Source organism: Alligator sinensis, unplaced genomic scaffold (assembly GCF_000455745.1).
Source record: "Alligator sinensis unplaced genomic scaffold, ASM45574v1 scaffold505_1, whole genome shotgun sequence".
NCBI lineage: Eukaryota > Metazoa > Chordata > Crocodylia > Alligatoridae > Alligator > Alligator sinensis.
The window spans coordinates 3,123,802-3,141,002 of NW_005841940.1; the positions used below are offsets into that span (position 1 = coordinate 3,123,802).

General features: G+C 49.3%; 1 protein-coding gene across 2 annotated transcripts in view; it reads right to left on the minus strand.

The window, feature by feature from the left end:
- Nucleotides 1-7,760, minus strand: part of MMP11 (matrix metallopeptidase 11) — a 12,751-nt gene extending 4,991 nt beyond the window's left edge. The window contains exons 1-5 of one of the 2 annotated variants that reach the window (XM_025199310.1): nt 7,692-7,757; nt 5,581-5,828; nt 4,232-4,375; nt 3,227-3,360; nt 40-299 (exon numbers count right to left, since the gene is read on the minus strand). In XM_025199310.1, the coding sequence (XP_025055095.1) occupies nt 40-299; nt 3,227-3,360; nt 4,232-4,375; nt 5,581-5,828; nt 7,692-7,697 (792 nt within the window). In that variant the 5' untranslated portion in view covers nt 7,698-7,757. Of the gene's footprint in view, nt 1-39; nt 300-3,226; nt 3,361-4,231; nt 4,376-5,580; nt 5,829-7,691 lie in introns of both variants that reach the window. The other variant, XM_025199311.1, reaches the window with a different exon arrangement.
- Between the last annotated feature and the right edge of the window lie 9,441 nt (nt 7,761-17,201).

The window sequence follows — 17,201 nt, forward strand, 5'->3', positions numbered from 1 at the left end:
TTCTCTGGGGTTTTGGTACATGCATTGCTATTCACTCACCTCCTCATTGGTGATCTCATTTGTTTCAATGTCTGGCTGGGGTGGCTCTGCTGTTGGGGTTGGGGTTGGGGTTGGGGCTGGTTCTGGCTCAAGCTTTGGTTTCCCATAGAGGTACTGAATTCCTTGTTTGTCATCCTCGCTCAGGCTCAGTGGGTAGCGGAAGATGTAGAAGGGGGACATCAGTGACTTGGAGACAGCTGTGTGCTGGAGGCCCAGGACATGGCCAAATTCATGAGCAGCCACTTGAAGAAGGTCAGTCCCTGCAAAGGGAGGAGGAGGAAGGTGTTCTTCAGTGTCCAGGAAGGGGGTGAAGCACCCAAGATGGGCAGAGGCCTCTCTGCTTATGCACTCTGGTGGGCCTGGGAACAGGCAGGCAGAGGGGGAACCTGCTTCTCAGGAAGGTTTCTGTTTCTTTCTTAGATTTCTAAATAGGGTAACAGTTGTCCACAGGAGTCTACTGATGTGCTTCATGGCTTATAGATGGCAAGCATCTCCACAGAGGATTGAATTCAGTAGATCCTGAAACCTCTCTTTAAAAAGGCAGTTCTAGCAAGCCTACAAAGGTTGTTGGTGAAAGGGGTGGGCTGGGTTTTCCTTCCTGAATGTTGTAGCTGCGTGAGGGAGTCAGTGAATGTGCAGCCCATTTTCTTATACACGTGTGTGTTCACCTGAACATATCAGCTTTTTTCAGTTCTGCCTTCAGTGAGTTGCACATGGCCAGCTACAGGGACGAATGGTCCCAGCTCCCAGGAGAATCTCACACCTGCCGGTGGATGGAGGGTTCTGCTTTTGACACACATGTGGGAGTTTGTCTGGTAGGAAGCAGGTAGAAAGATGCTAATATTGTCTCCAGGTAGATTTAAGTTTGCAAGGGAGGCCTCTTTCCTTGATGGTTAAATGCAACATGACAGGTCACATTTAGATCACATCTGCTGTGACAGCTGCAGGGAAGCAGAACTGCAACCTCAGCTGCTATGAAGAAATAGCTCTGAGAATAGCTTGTGCTCAGGATGGCAGCTGCACAGACAGTAGGGGGAGCTTATACATTGCTTTTCAGTAGACTGTAACAAGAACATGACATTAAAGATAAATAAAGGCTCATCTGCTCCTTCCTTACTACACTCAGAGAATTCAGGGAGTAACCTTCAAGTAGGCATAAGGGAATAACTTTCAAGTAAGCATAAACTACTTGAAAGCATCTTTAAAGGGAGAATAAAAATGGGATCCAGGAGACCTCAGGTAGCTCCCAGCTGACCAGTTCCAGGTTCTAAAATTCTAGGAGAGAAGCAAACTAAGTTACAAGGCTTATTTGTTTCTGACCACAGGCATGCACCTGGTTTCAGTCAGAAAGCCTCCACGTTGCAATCTGAGAGGAAAAAGGAGAGTCGGGGTCAGAGTCAACCACAAGAGCTGCTATATTTAGTTCATCCACTACTGCCTATAGGGGAGAGGGTCAGCTCCCAAGGGGTATGGCCATGTGGTGGAATATTCCATGTAGTAGGAACACCTGCATAGGTCTGGGAGACATGCAGCGTTGGCTTTATCTTTCTATTAGCAGTACAAAGACATGAATAAAATTTGCTCAGTGGTGACACCATGAACCTAACCACATTGACGTTAGCTGAGGCTGCAGGATTTCTACACCAATGGTTTATTAAAAACTTTCAAACAATGCTTTTTAGCTTGGCAGACTCCTCGTACTCTGCTTTCCAGGACTGGCAGACCTGCTGTGCTGTGGTCGGATTTTATGGCAAGCTAAACATCAGCATATCTGAAAAAATCTGTGCTGGGGAAGTGCCATCACATTCATCACAGAGGCAGCAGGGAACCAGCAACCCCCAAGGTCAAATCCTGTTGTTGACCATGACTTGCTCTGAGACACTTGGGCAAATCATTGAAACCTCTCTCTGATTCTGTGTCCTTGTTTGCAAAAATGAAGGATGAGATTTCTCTACCTCCCAAAGGGCTTGCAAGGATTAATGAGGGGCTGGCAAGCTCTTTTAGGCTATTAAATGGTGAGGGCATACAAAATGTTCCTGCTAATTATTTCTGAAGCCACATGAGAAAAGGTGGTAAGAACTGGGCTCTGTTACGAGGATGGATACTGGCATGGTTTGATTGGCTTCAGGGAGACTAGCACACAAGGCAATTCTTCATATAGCACACTGAAACCTGGAAAGTGTGGTGAGAATTCTGGGTGTTTCCTAGACTGTCCCCCTGCAGTCGGCAGGAAGTATCTTGGTAATGTTGCAAAAGGTACTGGGGTGAGTTAGTTGGTGCTCTGAGCTGTAGTGAAACTAGAGCTGTACACAACAAAAATAAAGACGGTCTCTGCTCCAGGGGGTGTACAAATGAAGGCCTAATCCTGCTTTCAGAGTCAATGGGGAAACTGCCCTGGAGTTCAGTGGGCACAGGACTGGATTTGTGAGTGCTAAAACCCTGACAGAAATGAGACGAGATGGATGCTGAGGCCCAGAAAGAGGTGTTAATTTAGTATTTTTAAAAATCCTTTCTTCATTTCCTTCTCCCTGACTATCATGGAGGGCTGGGGGAGGGGGAGAGTGTCTGATGCAGGTTATTTTCTGTAGATCTTGCTGGAGAAGCCAGGCTTTAGGGAATAATGCTGCTGGATCCCAAGATCCTGTAACCTATCTTGTGAGATAGGACATGAAGACATTGGCCTTGCTTTATTATTAGCCCCATGGTTTTTACTTGATCTGGAACTGAGGTCACCCCCGCCCCCATGCCAGCAGGGAGATGTTGTTTACGGCCAGACTATTCCCAGGCCAAATGGCAGATTTGCAGTTGTTCTGTATTGTTTCCCTTTATGGACGGTTTCAAGAAGAGAAGTTTGGGAACGGACTGAGAGAAATGCTCAGGGGACCTGGGACTGATCCCAGCCTACTACATGGGACTGTGACAAAGGAGCTCTTCACCTGGCATCTGTGCCTTAGTTTCCCTTCATTTCTCCTGTTTTATTTCTAGCTGTGGGTGTTCAGGTGACCTGGTGTTAGAACTGGACTTCACTGCAGCTGCAACGTGACAAGAGCCTGTAAGGTACAAGGTTGCAGGGGGCAGGATATGATCCACGTGCTCTGCTGTGCGTGGGGAGCCTGCTGTCACTGCTCCTCTAGGCTCCTTATCAGGAGTCATTGCCCCTCCCAAGTCATCTGCATCAGCAACGTACCCAAGTTGTTCCCAATGGTCCAGGTCTCGTCATAGTCGAAATGGACATCTCCCTCACGATGGGTCTTGGGGAAGAACGCGTGGGCCAGGATCCCTCCTGGCCCATCAAAAGGCAGGTTATCACCATGCCAGTACCTGGAAAGGATGCACATATCCAGGTCAGTTAAGCAGCACTTAAATAAAGCTACAGACCTGAGAAAAGCTGAGGACTAACCACTGAGCCCTCAGAATTAAGGCGAAGACTCGTCAAACCATGAGTTAAGTCAGCCTAGGTGAACTGAGGGTAAACAGAGTGGCAGACCACTGGGCACCTGGGCCAAATCCTCAAGGCCTCACCCAGGCCCAGCTCCTGTCGACTGGGGAAGCCCAAGGGAGATGTGAACACTTCGGCAAAGCACAAACATACTGACTGCAACCCGCATCATCCCTTGAACAGTCTCCGCAATCCCTTGCATTAGCTCTGTGCAAACATTCACTGGAGTGAAGATTTGCTCTCATAAATACGTTATAGAAAGTGAATCTCAAGGCCTGGAGCCGAGATTCATTTAACCAAGAAACTATATTTATTTTGGGGCAAAAGGTTAGGTAGTCTCTCAGGGGGCAGAGATTAAATAGCTGAAGACAGACAAGGCAAATGCTTTGTGAAAGACCCAACAGCTGAACAAGTGCTGGCATAAATTAATGGGCAAAATGGTTTTCAATGGCACACGAACTGATAAAATAAAACATCATGACTATTTGTGAGGCAGTGATGTAGAGGGCTCTCAGCCAGGAATCCAGGCCCCATTGTGTGAGGTGCTACACAAGCATGGGACAAAATAATGGCTTGTCCTTGAACAGCCAAGGAGAATGCTTGGGAACAGAAAGCGGGACTAAATTCAGTGAATAAGTGACAGTTTGCTCAGCTTTCGTGAAGACTTTGGACTCTGGCCCTGTCCTGTTAGGCCCACTGGAAGAAGACGACCACCCCCTTCTGGACTAGAGCTTCCTTTCCTTCCATGCTCACCTTGTGAAATCAATGACTATGTCGGCTCGGCCTTCCTGCACTTCAGTGAAGGTCAGCGGCGTCACATCACTCCATACTTTCAAGGCTTCTGCAACTGTGCGTCTCACTTTACTTTTCACCAGTTGCCAAGGGAATCTGATTATCCTAAAAAGCAGCAAGAGTCACCCAATGTCCTGCAGCCATCGCTGAGGTACCAGCACTTCAGGTAGGATCAGTGCGTTCGAGGCAGCAGCTGCAGCAGCTCAAGTGTCATTAGCATTGTGGAAAGAGCTGCTGCTCCTCTGTTAACGTCAAAACACTGTGGGATCAACATCTCATGGCAACCCCCATCCCAGTCAGGAAATGATACCAGATCTCCCCTGTAAATAACTTATCACCACTAGCATCCTTTTCACTGCATTAACTGTCAATGTAGCCACCATTAATGCAAGTGCCACAGTATCCAGTATCATCACAATCACCATTACCCTCCACACTCACTTCATCTAGGAGTCTTTTCTGTATCAGTTTTCTGTCACTTTTCTACAGCCTATAAATCATATCTTCTCTAGGTCACATTGATCATTCCCCTCAGAAAAAAGTCACCATCCGCTTTCCATTATTACGAGTGATCTATCAAACAACATTGCTTGGCTTGCTGTTGTCCAAACCCAGTAACAGGCCTAATTAACGTACCAGGAAGAGGACTTGAGTCTGGGTCCAGATTGAGTGCTTCGGGCATTGAGTACACTGGGTAGTCTGTATACTGTGTAGAGCACTTACTGACACCTAGCACACAGGGTGCAGTATAACTCTGAGGTGGCCCACGAAATCTCATGCAAGTCGTCTATGAAAGCCTTTGCAGAAGCTTGAGATCCTTTCAGGGGTGCCTTGTGTGCCACACCACCTTAGCACTGCTAGGTGCAAACACGATTCACAGGATAAACCCAGAGATTTCAAATAGGAATCCACAGTATTAAAACCATTCTGACCTGTTTTGGTCTTGCTGAGTTCTTTGCTACAGAAGAATCGCTCTAGTACGTCTCTGTAGTCAAAACGAGTTGAAACTAAGAGTTGGCATTTTCCAAGGGGTGCCTTGAGGCTAAGAAGATTGAGAACTGGTATACAGGGATAGACACATTGTGAGTGTGAGTGGGGAAATACACCCTGGTTACACCAGTAAACTGCAACTTGGTCTCTGGGATTAGTGCACCCTGCTTCTTGCATAAGCCCCCCAGCCTTTACAGGCCCATGCTGGTAGAGGCCCAGCCCAACTCAGCCTCTGTTGCTCAGGAGAGCAGTGAATGGAGAGGTCCCGTAAGAGGGAAGAAGCCACCGAGAACTCTCTTCCTGCTCCAGACCCGTCTTACTTGTAGGTGAGGTCCGTCTTGTCCCAGCGCCCTCCCGACAAGACGAACCGCTTTTGTCGGTTCCGCCCGTTCTGGCCATCTGGCAGGATGGGCACATCGGGCACGCCGCAGCGGGGTGGGTTCCAGTGCGCCGCCTGTCCCTCGGTGTCCTGGGAGAAGCCCTTGGAGGGGACTCCTGACTCCAAGGTGTTAACTGAGGGGGAAACCCAGGAGTTCTGTTCCTTCCAGGTGTGTTTTCGAGCCCCATCCTAGGCAAAAGAGGAGCAGGGCTGTTACGGAAGCACACAGCAGGAGAAATCAAGCCACATGGTGAGACAACCCTTCCTCTCACCTGCACCACAGCAGTCTCTCAGCTATGCCTCCCCACTAGGCCATATGTCCTATCCTGAGCCAACAGCACCTCCCCTGGGAAGCTTGTCCTCCATCCTGTCCAGCCAACACTTGTGTCTGTAGTATGATCCATCTGCTGGGCTCCACTGCTCTCCAGCATAGGAGGGCTGTGGTGCCATGTGAACTACAGCAGTGTCTTGGCCCTGGGATATTATGGTCTACTTTTCCCAGGCAGCTGGTCAGCAGAAAATAGTTTTGCAGCTATGGGCGAGAGCCAGACCCTCAAAGCCAGACACAAAAATCTCTGGGCAGTGAATTGCCTCCCGTTTTTTGTTCTTTTTTTTTTTTTTTTTCCAGTTGGCTGCTTGTTGTCATTAACCCCCAGTGCACAGTGCTTGGGGAGTAGTTTAATCAGGCATTTCATTCTCCCTAATGGACATAGACACATCTCACAGGCCAAATGCTGTGCTGGGACAGGGAAACGTCTGCACAGCTAAGGGAAATTATGTGCCTGGGGAGCAGGACGTGGGTATGGAGGAAGAGCTGGGGGCCCACAGAGGCTAATTTCCACCCTTCTTCCTTCACATTATCATCTCTGCAAAACACACCTCGTTGCAACTCCTGCTTGGTGCATGGGGAATTAGTGCACTGCCCTGGTGATCTTAATGAAGTGCTGCTCCTAGCTTTGCTCTGGGTTCTCAGCCTAGGGGGCACAACTTTCAGGGAGGGTCACACCAAGTACCTAGGGGTATCAAGAACACTATCACAACCGATGCGGCTAAGCCAGAGAGGGTTCCTTCCCACAGAGCTATTATTACTACATAGGCCAAACCTCTCCCCCAAAACAGCTCAATCAGGATTATGAGTTCCTGCCTTACAGCTGCTACACAGAGAGCTAAAAAGGCAATGTTTCCAACCTGGAGGGAGGAGAGGAACACATTCAGATCCTCATAAGTTTGTGGGCACACTTCAAGGAACTGTTTCCCCGATGGGAGCTCTTCCTTACCAGCACATCCTCATAGTGGCAGAGCCTTTCCAACCCTCTGGTAACAAAGCAACACCCAGCAGACTCCTTTGGAGGGAAGTACCTAAAGTGCCTGTAAGAGCTAAGGGCTGTGTTCATGTGTGAGAGATGCTTCTAGCCATGTCCCCTGGCCAGGAAGGACAAACAGGGCAAGATGTGGAGTCAGTGAAGCTGCCCATGTGCTGAATGAATTGAGGCCAGTTGAGTGCCCCGTCCCACCTGGGTTCCAGGTTCGGTCCCACATGCTCATTATGTCTCATTCTGTAGCTTGTGGTGACTTGGGGGTTAAAGGAGACCCCTATACCTCCCCCCACCCAAAGGCTGGCACATTCCAGTCTCCGAGGTGCACTCAGACAGACCATCCTCCCAGCATCATACCACCAGGGGCCTTAAGGTCAATTTGGCACAGTGCCAGTTAGTTTCCTATGGGCAGAGCTGCTGTTTAATCCTGACTTGCCATCTCTCTGTTCCAGGACAATAGTTCCATTCATGTGGGCTGTAATGAAGTGTGAAGCCCTTGGCATTAATTCCGCTATCTCGGCTAACATCTATGTATCAGCCCTGTGCCTTTGAGCGAGGCTGCAGGGACCAACTCAGGGGTTGGGAGGTCATGCAAGGCACTGGGTAATCACCCACTCTCGCTGCTGTCATTACTCCACTCACTTGTCCTACCCTTTCCCAGCTGGACAGTCCTCAAGCTCAGCAGCCATCACCCACTGCCACCCATGCCTGAGATCCTTGCAGTGAACTAACCCACCTGCATCCCAGGGCCCTCTGAAAGTTGTAGGAACCTGCGGGAGACGTGGCACCTGCTGAGAACTGCACAGCAATGCTGGATGGATACAGCACCAAGTCTAGACCCTCAAGAGCCACTGATGCTTCCATCTGGGTGGTAACAAAGAGAAGGTGCAGAGCTGTGGGTCTTTCCTTTGTGAGAAGGGGCTGGTATTAAGCCATCCTTTGCTGCTGCTCTTGGGATTACAGGTCTTCAGTGAGAGGTACCCTGACTTCCATGGGACGGGTCTCCCGACTGTGGCTGTGCTGTTGCTTGGGCTGGGAGCTGCCGATGGCTCCAAGGCACTTGTGAAGAGAGCAGTAGATAAGCCTGGCATCCTGGCTGTCCCCCACCCCCATCCCCCCTGTCTCGGCAAACAGGCTCTAGCATTCAATCAAACCCTTTGCTGAGCACAGAACCACTGCTGTTTACCCACACTTGTCACCTGAGACAGTCCCAGACTGAAGGGGGCTCGTCTGCACAGGCTGAAAGGCGCTCACCTGTGACTCAGGGCAGGACCTGGTACTCCACTGAAACAGGCGGTGATAAATGTGTCTGCATTCCACCTGTTTCAGGGACAGCCCCATGGCAACAGCCAGCATGGGTGAAAGGCAGGGGGAAGGTGGATGGATCCTACATAAGAGCCCTCCCATGGGCACAGGAACCCTCCTTACTGCAGGGCAGTTGGCAGGGCAGTGCACCTTCTCAATTCAGGGGCTGGTCCGAGTCACTTCTGCTCCCCTTGCATTGGGTCACTGCAAGCACCCCAGAGCCTGTGGCACTTCATGCAATGCTAGTTATACCCTGCCCCTGATGTGTCCCTATACTGCCATGAAGGCTCAGATCAAGAAGGCTCAGGACAAGCAAAGTGGCTTCTTAACCTGGCAGGGGAAATACCATGTACCCATGTCCATGAAGGCAGTTTTCCTGAACTGCACCACAGGAGAACTGCTCTTCTGGTGTGGTTCAGTACCCACCGAGGTGTAGTGGCTTTAAGCCCAGTTTATGGAAATGCTTGTTCTGAGGGCCTTATGGCTAAAGGCAAGCAAAACTCAGGGGCATCCAAACTGCAAGCCCCCAGGCTTGGGCCTGCAAGTAGGATGCCCACCAAAGGATTTGGAAACATCTGAAGCCCCAGGTGTGGGTGGAGGATGTTTGTCAGTAGTAGGGCCACTTATGGTTCTGGACTCTTGGACTGGGAATTAGTTTTGGCTAATTTGGCCTTGGATACAAATTTATTAAAAACAAACAAACCAACCAACCAAACCAAACCAAACCAAACCAAACCAAACCAACAACTTCCAGGGAAGGGCATTGCACCTGTCTCCGGGTCACCTATGTGCAAGCTGGTGGAAAATACCTGTACTGCAACGAGCCTCCCACCCCCATTGCTGCAGGTGGGGCTACCTGGGCACAACAGGAAACTCCATGACAATTGCTGCTGTGGACACAGCCAGATGTGCAAAGCTGGAGAGAGAGAAAATCTGACAGACTGGTACCACTCACCAAGGAATTCTCTAGAGACTCTTCTGTCCAGAGACTTGTACCAACTGAACAGGCCTCTAAGTAACTGTACACTCAGCTCCCCCAGAGGCACTCCTGTCTTGGCGAGACAGGCAGCTCCAGTAACATGCCCTCTTTACCAGTGTCAGATTCAAACCCCTGCTGCAACGAGTGGCGGGCAATGTGGGGTAAAAAAGGCTTGCTTTGCCCACCAGAGCTGAGACACAGTGGAAGCCCAAGCTGTTTGCAAGTCTCTTGCAAGCCATAAGGCCAGAATGCTACTGCTTGAGACCTTCCCCCGGCAGATTTGTTTTGGTAAGAAAAGCATTAACCACTTAACAAGGCCAGGCTTCCCTGCCCACCCCCTCCTCTGATCTGGAGGAAGATAAAATTCTAGGGGGCCAAAAGCCTTGCAGCTGGGGAGCAAGAGTTTGTCACTCTGAGAGGCTGGGAACAGAACTGAGCCAGTGACAAGGGAGAGCAGAGCCTCCCCCCTCCACCTTCCTGGTGCCAAGGGGATATGGGAATTGGCACAGTCTTGGGAAAAGAATGCTTTACATCACTCTCAGGCAATCCTCTCCAGCCAACAGAGCAGGGAGATGAGAACAGACCAGTGCAGCATTGGCTTTTCATAGGGGGAAAAACAAGCAGGGTTCCAGAGAACAACCCTTCCTGCAAACACAGTAGATGAGGGGCGAGCTCCTCCCAGCCTCACTCATCCCAGGCATCACCTTACTCCCCGGACACTGCTCAAAGAGGCAAGGACTGCGAGACCCTGACTCATGCCTGCAGGAACATCTTCCTCTGTAATAAACCCCAGTGACCTTGCATGAGAAGGCTGCTACTAGCTGGGAGGAAGGGCAACTCAAAGTCTATCCCACTCAAGGTGGGGAGGAAGGAGTGGCTTTTGAAGGAGTCCCACACTAGTGAACGGAAATGAGCAATGGGGGTGAGAGGAACAGTCACCATTTTGGGGTTGACGTCTCTCGGCTAAGGAAAGAAGCAAATAAATTTCCAGTGTGAGGACTTGGAGATTCAAAAGGTACATGAGTGAAAGCCCTCAGGGAGAGCTCTGGTGACAGTTTTGGGGGCAGGCTGCGATAGTCTGCAAGCAGGATTAGGCAGCACATTTGGCAGGGTCTCCTATGAGAAAAGAGTGGCTTCCCAGCAGATGGCTGTGAAAGTCCAGGCAGGAATGAAAGAAGGAAAAGGTCAGGTCTCAGGGGAGACAAAAACCATAGCAGACATGCAGAGACTGCCTGCTATGTTCTTCCAGGTGCTGCAGGGCTTCGTCATCACTCGAGCTTTGGTACATCTCAGAGCAGAACAGACTCCACTTTCCAGCCTGCAGAGGCCACCTGAGAAGCAGCCAAGCTCCTCAAGACCTGCCCCAAGCAGTGGCAGGAGGTTGGGGCATTTCTAGTCTCACAGATTAGAGGCCCAGGGAACTGGTCTCTGGGTGGGTTCCTGTTAGGCAGGGCCCCTCTCTGAAGAGCTGCCTGCGTTCTGGAGCCAGAGCCCGGACAGAGATGGGGGTAGGAGGTGGCAGGCAGAGCAGAAGAGCCACAGTCAGAAAGAAGCATCAACCAGCCAGGACACTTTTTGGGTACATAGAACGTGACAAGAGCTGGGCATAGTCTCTTGGTGCTCCCCTGTTTGTCCATTGCCACTTTTCTCAAACTTAAAGGATACTATTTGGGCCAGGTACCATCATCTTTATGTTCTGTGTTTCTACCCACCTGACACATGGTTTGTGACTGGTGCTCCTAGGAGCTGCCACATGCAATAAATAAATAGTACCCATGACACAACGCAGATACCTGTTCCCAGTCAGCCAGAGTGGCCAGCTACTTGCCTCAGCTCAGGCTAAGGATGGAGGCCTCCCATATTGGTGAGGCTTTGTCCTGCCCTGGAGGGCAGGGACTCAGTAGCGTTGTCCCCAGCACCCTGCTACCTATGCTTGTGACTCTGTATTCAAGGTGCAACTCCATGATCCAGCCTCCCACTAGGGACTTGAGAGCTCTCCTGCAGCCTGACTTCCTTGACAGCCCTAGATCCCCTTCCAGACATGGTCAGCCCACAAAGGATGCCTAGCCTCTTGGCTCTAGCTTTATTCCTCTGTGCAGAGCTGTCCTTACAGAACTGTGAGGAAGCAACATCTGAGCATGCCCTTAGGTGTATCCAGCCCTTCTGTCATTTCACTCCTCCTAAGCTGGGCTTTGAGGAATAAAGGTTGTTCACTATCATGGCTACAAGATCTTTGCAGCTTCTTGATCCACTTCCACAAGTCCAGATCGCCTGCTCTCCTGAAACAGAGTCAGTTGGGGATGTGGGAGGTGGAACTATAGCTGCCCTTGGACAGGACAAGGGAAAGCAGAGTGTCCCCAGTGCCAGGGTGAGGAGGAAATCAACAGGAACAGGGAAAGGGAGGGCCTTGCACCAGTCTCAGGCCAACTCCCCTGGTTAACCTAACAGGGAGACTATAGAAAAAAGGGCTGCTTCAACACAGGTACATATAGAGGGAAACAGGTTCTCAGAGAACACCACCTCTGACAGGTCTTCTTCATCAGAGGAAGCCACATCCTCACTGATGCAGTGAGACAGTTGAGGCACCAGGCCATGTGGAAGAGATGTGGTCCCAGACAGCATTCAGAGGGGATAATAATACTGACACTTCTCAGCTGGAAGGACTCATGGCTCTGCAAACCAGTCTGACCCCTGCTTGTGTGAACAGGACTCCACTATCTCACTCTGTCCAGTGGGACCTGTCAACAGCTAATGAAAAATGCTGTGTAAAGGAAGACATGTGAGCCTCCGAAACCTCAGAGCCATTCTTGAGCACCACCTACTGTCTCTCTCTATCTAAGGGATCTTTACAGACACCAAGCTTTCCTGTAACAGGACTAGTCCATGTCCTCCTGTGTGCTGGGCTCAAGTGGAAGCTATGAAAAGTCTGAAGTCAGGAGGGTTGAGGTAGGGGAAGATGGGGGAGGTAGGATTGGCTTCTTGTAGGCATTGGCCTGGGTCCCTTTTCTGCTATTCCACATTCTCCCTCGCAATCATCCAGTGCAAGCTCCCTGTGACCAGACTTTGTTTCCGGATTATTTGGTGGTGGTTGTTGTTGCTGGCAACAGAGAAAGAAAATGTTTATTTTTCCTAAGCAACGTGGAACATGAAACACTGAGAAAGGCAAATGTTTATGCTCAGGGATGGAGCAAGAAGACACAGGCTGCTGAAAGAGGGAGGGCAAATGAATAAACATCACTGGGTTATTTTCTTTCGCAGACATTTTAATTATGTGACAGTTCAAGGCTTCACACTGTCAGTGGCACCACCCCGGAGCTGTCAGTGCAGGGGAAGCAGCAGCTGACCAGAGGCCAGCGTACTTGCAAGGCGCGAGGCAAATAAACCCTGGGAGGCCTGGCAGTGTTAGATCTCAAGAGCCCCTAGTCTGATGACCTTGGAGTCCCCTTGAGACCAAGGGACCCTCTCTGGGATTCAGCATGTTCCAGCCATAGAAGGGATTTTATATTCCCTTGTGTATTTAAAATGAGTCAGCTATCAGCAAACACCCACCTGGGCAAGGACCATGATCCCTATGCTCTAGGAGGCCTATCTCCCTCAGGATGTGGACTGGGACCTCAAAGGATACAAGCCCACCCAGTACACTGGGATGGGGATAACCCAACTGTACAAAGACATATAGCCTGCTATAGCCTGGGACTGGGGACCCTGACCTAGGGGAGTATGGTCCTACCTGGGGAAGGGACCAAGATTCCCTGACACGCCCTTCCCAACCCTTTGGTAGGCACCCAAATCTGGAGATCCTCACTCAATGATTTTAAGAGGTTCTTCCGGAAAGACTCAGGTCTCTGTCCCTTTTGTTATGGAAACTCCATGGAGTGCAGCAAGTGTGTCATACAACCAAGTGGATTAATGCTACATCTGGTCACATGCACATGTACAAGCATGGAGTGTAGGAGTGTAGGCTGACATGGAGACATAAAAGCCCAGCAGCCTTCACATGCAGTGACAGACTGTCAACCCCATGGGCTCTACACAAGCCTGATTATTCCCTCGTTTAGTTTGGGCAGAGCAAAGCCCTTTGATGGGTTCTCCAGGGAATCCACCATTTGCCATCCCACGACACCACCTGTCCCATCTGCTCTTCAGTAACCAAAGCAGCGAGGCATGGCTGCAGCATTCAGAATGCGATCGGAATGCTTTGGCTTCAAATCTTCCCTCTAAACTTGAACTGAACCCAAACCAAAGCCTGCAAATGCTCAGCTGATTTTCATGCACTCTTTCATTTCCATGTACTCCTGCTTCCTTGTTTCAGCCAGGCTTGCAGCACAGACAGGCAGGTATCGCAAGAACACAACCCATGGCAATTGCTTTGGCCAGAACCACAATGAGCAGAATCTGCAGAGAGAGCTTGTTCTTGTGAAATTTCCAGTCCCGTCTCTAGAACAATGGGGTATTGCTAAGCCCATAGGATTCAGCTACAATTCTTTGTTGTTCACCATCCTCCCAGGCACATTCCTTAGGCCTATACTGCAGACAGGGGATGATGAGGCATTTCTTTGGACGCTGGCCAATAAAGCCTCCATGGCCAGAAACATGAGGCTGGATGGCCTTATTATTTTTAACCTCCTTAGTACATCTGCAGAGCTATTTCTTATCCACATAAGAATGTAACAGTTAAATCTGTACCTGATTTCTTATGTGCTCTTTGATGCCCTGCAGCAGTGAGTTTCACAAATTAACTACACATTGGTTAAAGACAGTACCACCCTGTATTTTTGTAATTGTGTATTGCCATTTCATGCATTACAGTTGTTCTTCCCTTATGGGAAAAGGCAACTAAGAACACTTTATTTCCCTATCCAGGTCTGCCCTGGCCTGGTGACAGATGTGGGCAGCTAAAGGTCAACCTTTTACTTTCTGGCATAGGGCTATAAAGGAAAAAAAAAAAAAAAAAAAATCAAGGGAAAAAACCCTCTTGTTTCACATGTAGAGATGCACATATTCTGAGTGCTCCTTGTTAAATATAACTAGACTAGTGATTCTCAACTTGTTGGACTCCAGGCACCCCTCAGAAAGTGCCAGTTTTTGGCTTTCACTTGTTTTTTTTGACTACGGGAGAATATTAGAGCAATTCTGATGCAAAAGAACACAGAAAGCCCACAATAGGTCAGAATGGTTTTGACACTGTGGATTCCTGTTTGAAATCTCTGGGTTTATCTTGTGAATTACATGGAGGTGTTTGTGCAACTGTGCTAATTTTGAGCAGGAGCCAAACCAGAGTGCCTTGTAACAGAGAATCACTGATCTAGACAGTGGCCTTGGAAAGCCGAGTATAATGGCTGGAGGTAGGGCATTGGGGCCCAGGTGTGAGTGACCTAGAGTGTGGGACACAGCCTCTGAACACACCAGCTTGCTCTCTGATCCCTGCTCTCTCTCGCCCCCACCGTGTCCACTCTGCCAGAGCCCAGGTGCTAACATTAAGCCTTCAGTAACAACAGCTTGTGGCTAGTGCGTGTGTATGAGGAGGAAGGATGGACATTACCAAAACCAAGAGAGAGTAAATGTTTACATGGGCTCTTGATCTGCTGCTGAAGCAGAGGATAAACAGTCTAAAATGACCCTGGACACCCAATTCAATATTTAAAGAATGAAAACAAACAGCATAGATCAAATCCTCCATGTAAACGCCGTGTGTGGTGGGGGGCAGAGCCAGAAGAGCCTGACTACTCCCTCTGCTCCTCTCCCCGAGAGCAGTTCATTCCAGGTAGGACCTGCTGGCTTTGGAGAGGAGCAGAGTTTTAGGCAAGGACATACATCAGCCAGCTGAGCATGAGGGCACCCATCCCCCTATGGTCAGTGTGACATAATCCAATGTAAGGTGCATTGACTTCCATTTCCCATAGAAGCCTAAACCAGGCCATCTCCAGGAACAACATGTGTGTGTGCAAGGCCCAGAGGATTAAAGAGCTTTGTTCAGGGTGTTTGTGGGAGACGCTGGAGACAGCAAAAGCCAAGCTTGACTTTTTGCTTTCTGCAGCTGTTAACAGAGATGAAGCCTCCGTCGATCACAGCTCTGAGAACTCCACGGTAACAAACTCCAGCCTCAGAGCACCCTTTACTCCTAATAAACTAATGCTACTTCTATTATCATTATTGTTATGTGCATTACCAAAGTCATGAGCCAAGGCCTGATTGTGCTAGGTGCTGTACAAACACAAAACAAAATGACAAGCCCTGCCCAACATCTTGTATTGGTGCAAAGCTCTAGGTGATCAAGGGTTATCAATCCTCAAGCTTCTGATCACCAGCTGGGGTCAGGAGGAAATCCATCAGCCCTCCCTTGCCCCATCATGGTATGGTACTGGATGCAAGCAAAGAACATTTAGGTCACTGCTAACTGCAGAGCTCTTGGGTCCTAGATCAGAGTGCTCACAGGCAGCATCCAACAGTTGATGGCTCAAGTGGTGGCTTTTACCACGGAACTGGGAACTCCAGCCAGGGGGCTCTTCCCTGACCCTCAGCCCCTTTCTCACCCATCCACAGTGAGCAAAAGGTCCAGAGAAAGGACAATGACAATGATTAGCAAGCATGGGGAGAGGCTCCAAACATTCAGGAGATTAGTTTCCATGAGGGAGAAGTATACAGTTGGCTGCATCTGCTTTTCCCCCCCAGACCTGAAGAATGGCACTCTGCATCCAGACCAACTATACAGTTGGTCCAATAAAGCTGTTATCATAGACCCTTGCCTGTCAAATGGTGTAGAGACACTCAGTCCCTAAAGTCTGTGCAGCCCTGTCCTAACGCAAGAAAAAGCACTCACAACCATTTCAGTTAAATGGCAACTAAAGTAGAGGAGGAATGTCACCAACCTGCAAATCGTATTTCTCTGAAGGACTAGGTCCATTTACAAACCTACAATGACAGAAGAGTGGCTAGTGGGGAAAAGTAGCATCTGTCATTTCAGTTTATTTATTTGAGGCATTTGAGAGCAACTTCCGCATGGTCTGTTTCATTACTTGTACTGAATAGATATTTTCTCTGTTGTAGAGAAGATCCTTGTAAACAGTGACAGATCAGGAAAACTCATGACAGGAAGGGCACGCTATCAGTTACCGAGAGTCAAGAGAAAAGGATTTTGATCAAATGAACTAACCTAAAGAAAAAAAAAAATGAAGCCAATGATGTCCCTGTAGAAACTGACTGGTAAGGGGCCCTTACCATGACCAGTAGAACTCCCCGCCTCAAGGAACTCATGAACAAAACGCTCATTAGGATGTAGAAAAAGGATTAGACATTTGTTAGGAATAATACTGACATAATCCAGAGGTATTCTAGCAAGGATAAAAACATATCAGGCGTGTTAGCACTCATGATTCAGAACGCAAGCCAAGAGCTAACTGCTTGGTGTTAAAGAGGAATTTTCCTCCTGGGCGGGTAGCTGTACAGATAACTCCAATGGTAGTGGGGTGCCTTCCTCTAAAGCATCTGATCTGGGCCAATGGCAGAGATAGGCGTCTGGACTGCAGAGTTTGAGTGGTATGGGAATCCCTGTGTCCACCAGGCACTGTCCCACAAAACCTTTTTTAACTCTCCCTATTCTGCTCCAAGGGTGCTGGCCAGCTTGTAAAATCCTCAGTAACCTTTTTCACTTGGCATCTGTGAGGTGGGGATCATGGCCAGCAGGGGTCCTAGTCTCAGCCAGTCAAGGAGCTATACAGGGATCTTACTTTGTAGTGTTTGCACACAAATCCAGGGCTGGCACAATCTTCCAACCTAGTGTCCAGCACAGGCTGCCATGGATGACTAGATGCACTGCTGAGCTGTTCAAAAACGGCAACCACCGTGTTCCTGGATGTAGTGAGGTTCAGGGTGACTGGGAACCTCTCTCCCCTCACCCCCACTCGAGTTCATGTCTCTTCAGGAATGCACCATGCTCCATGTTTATAAATTGCTAATTCTGGC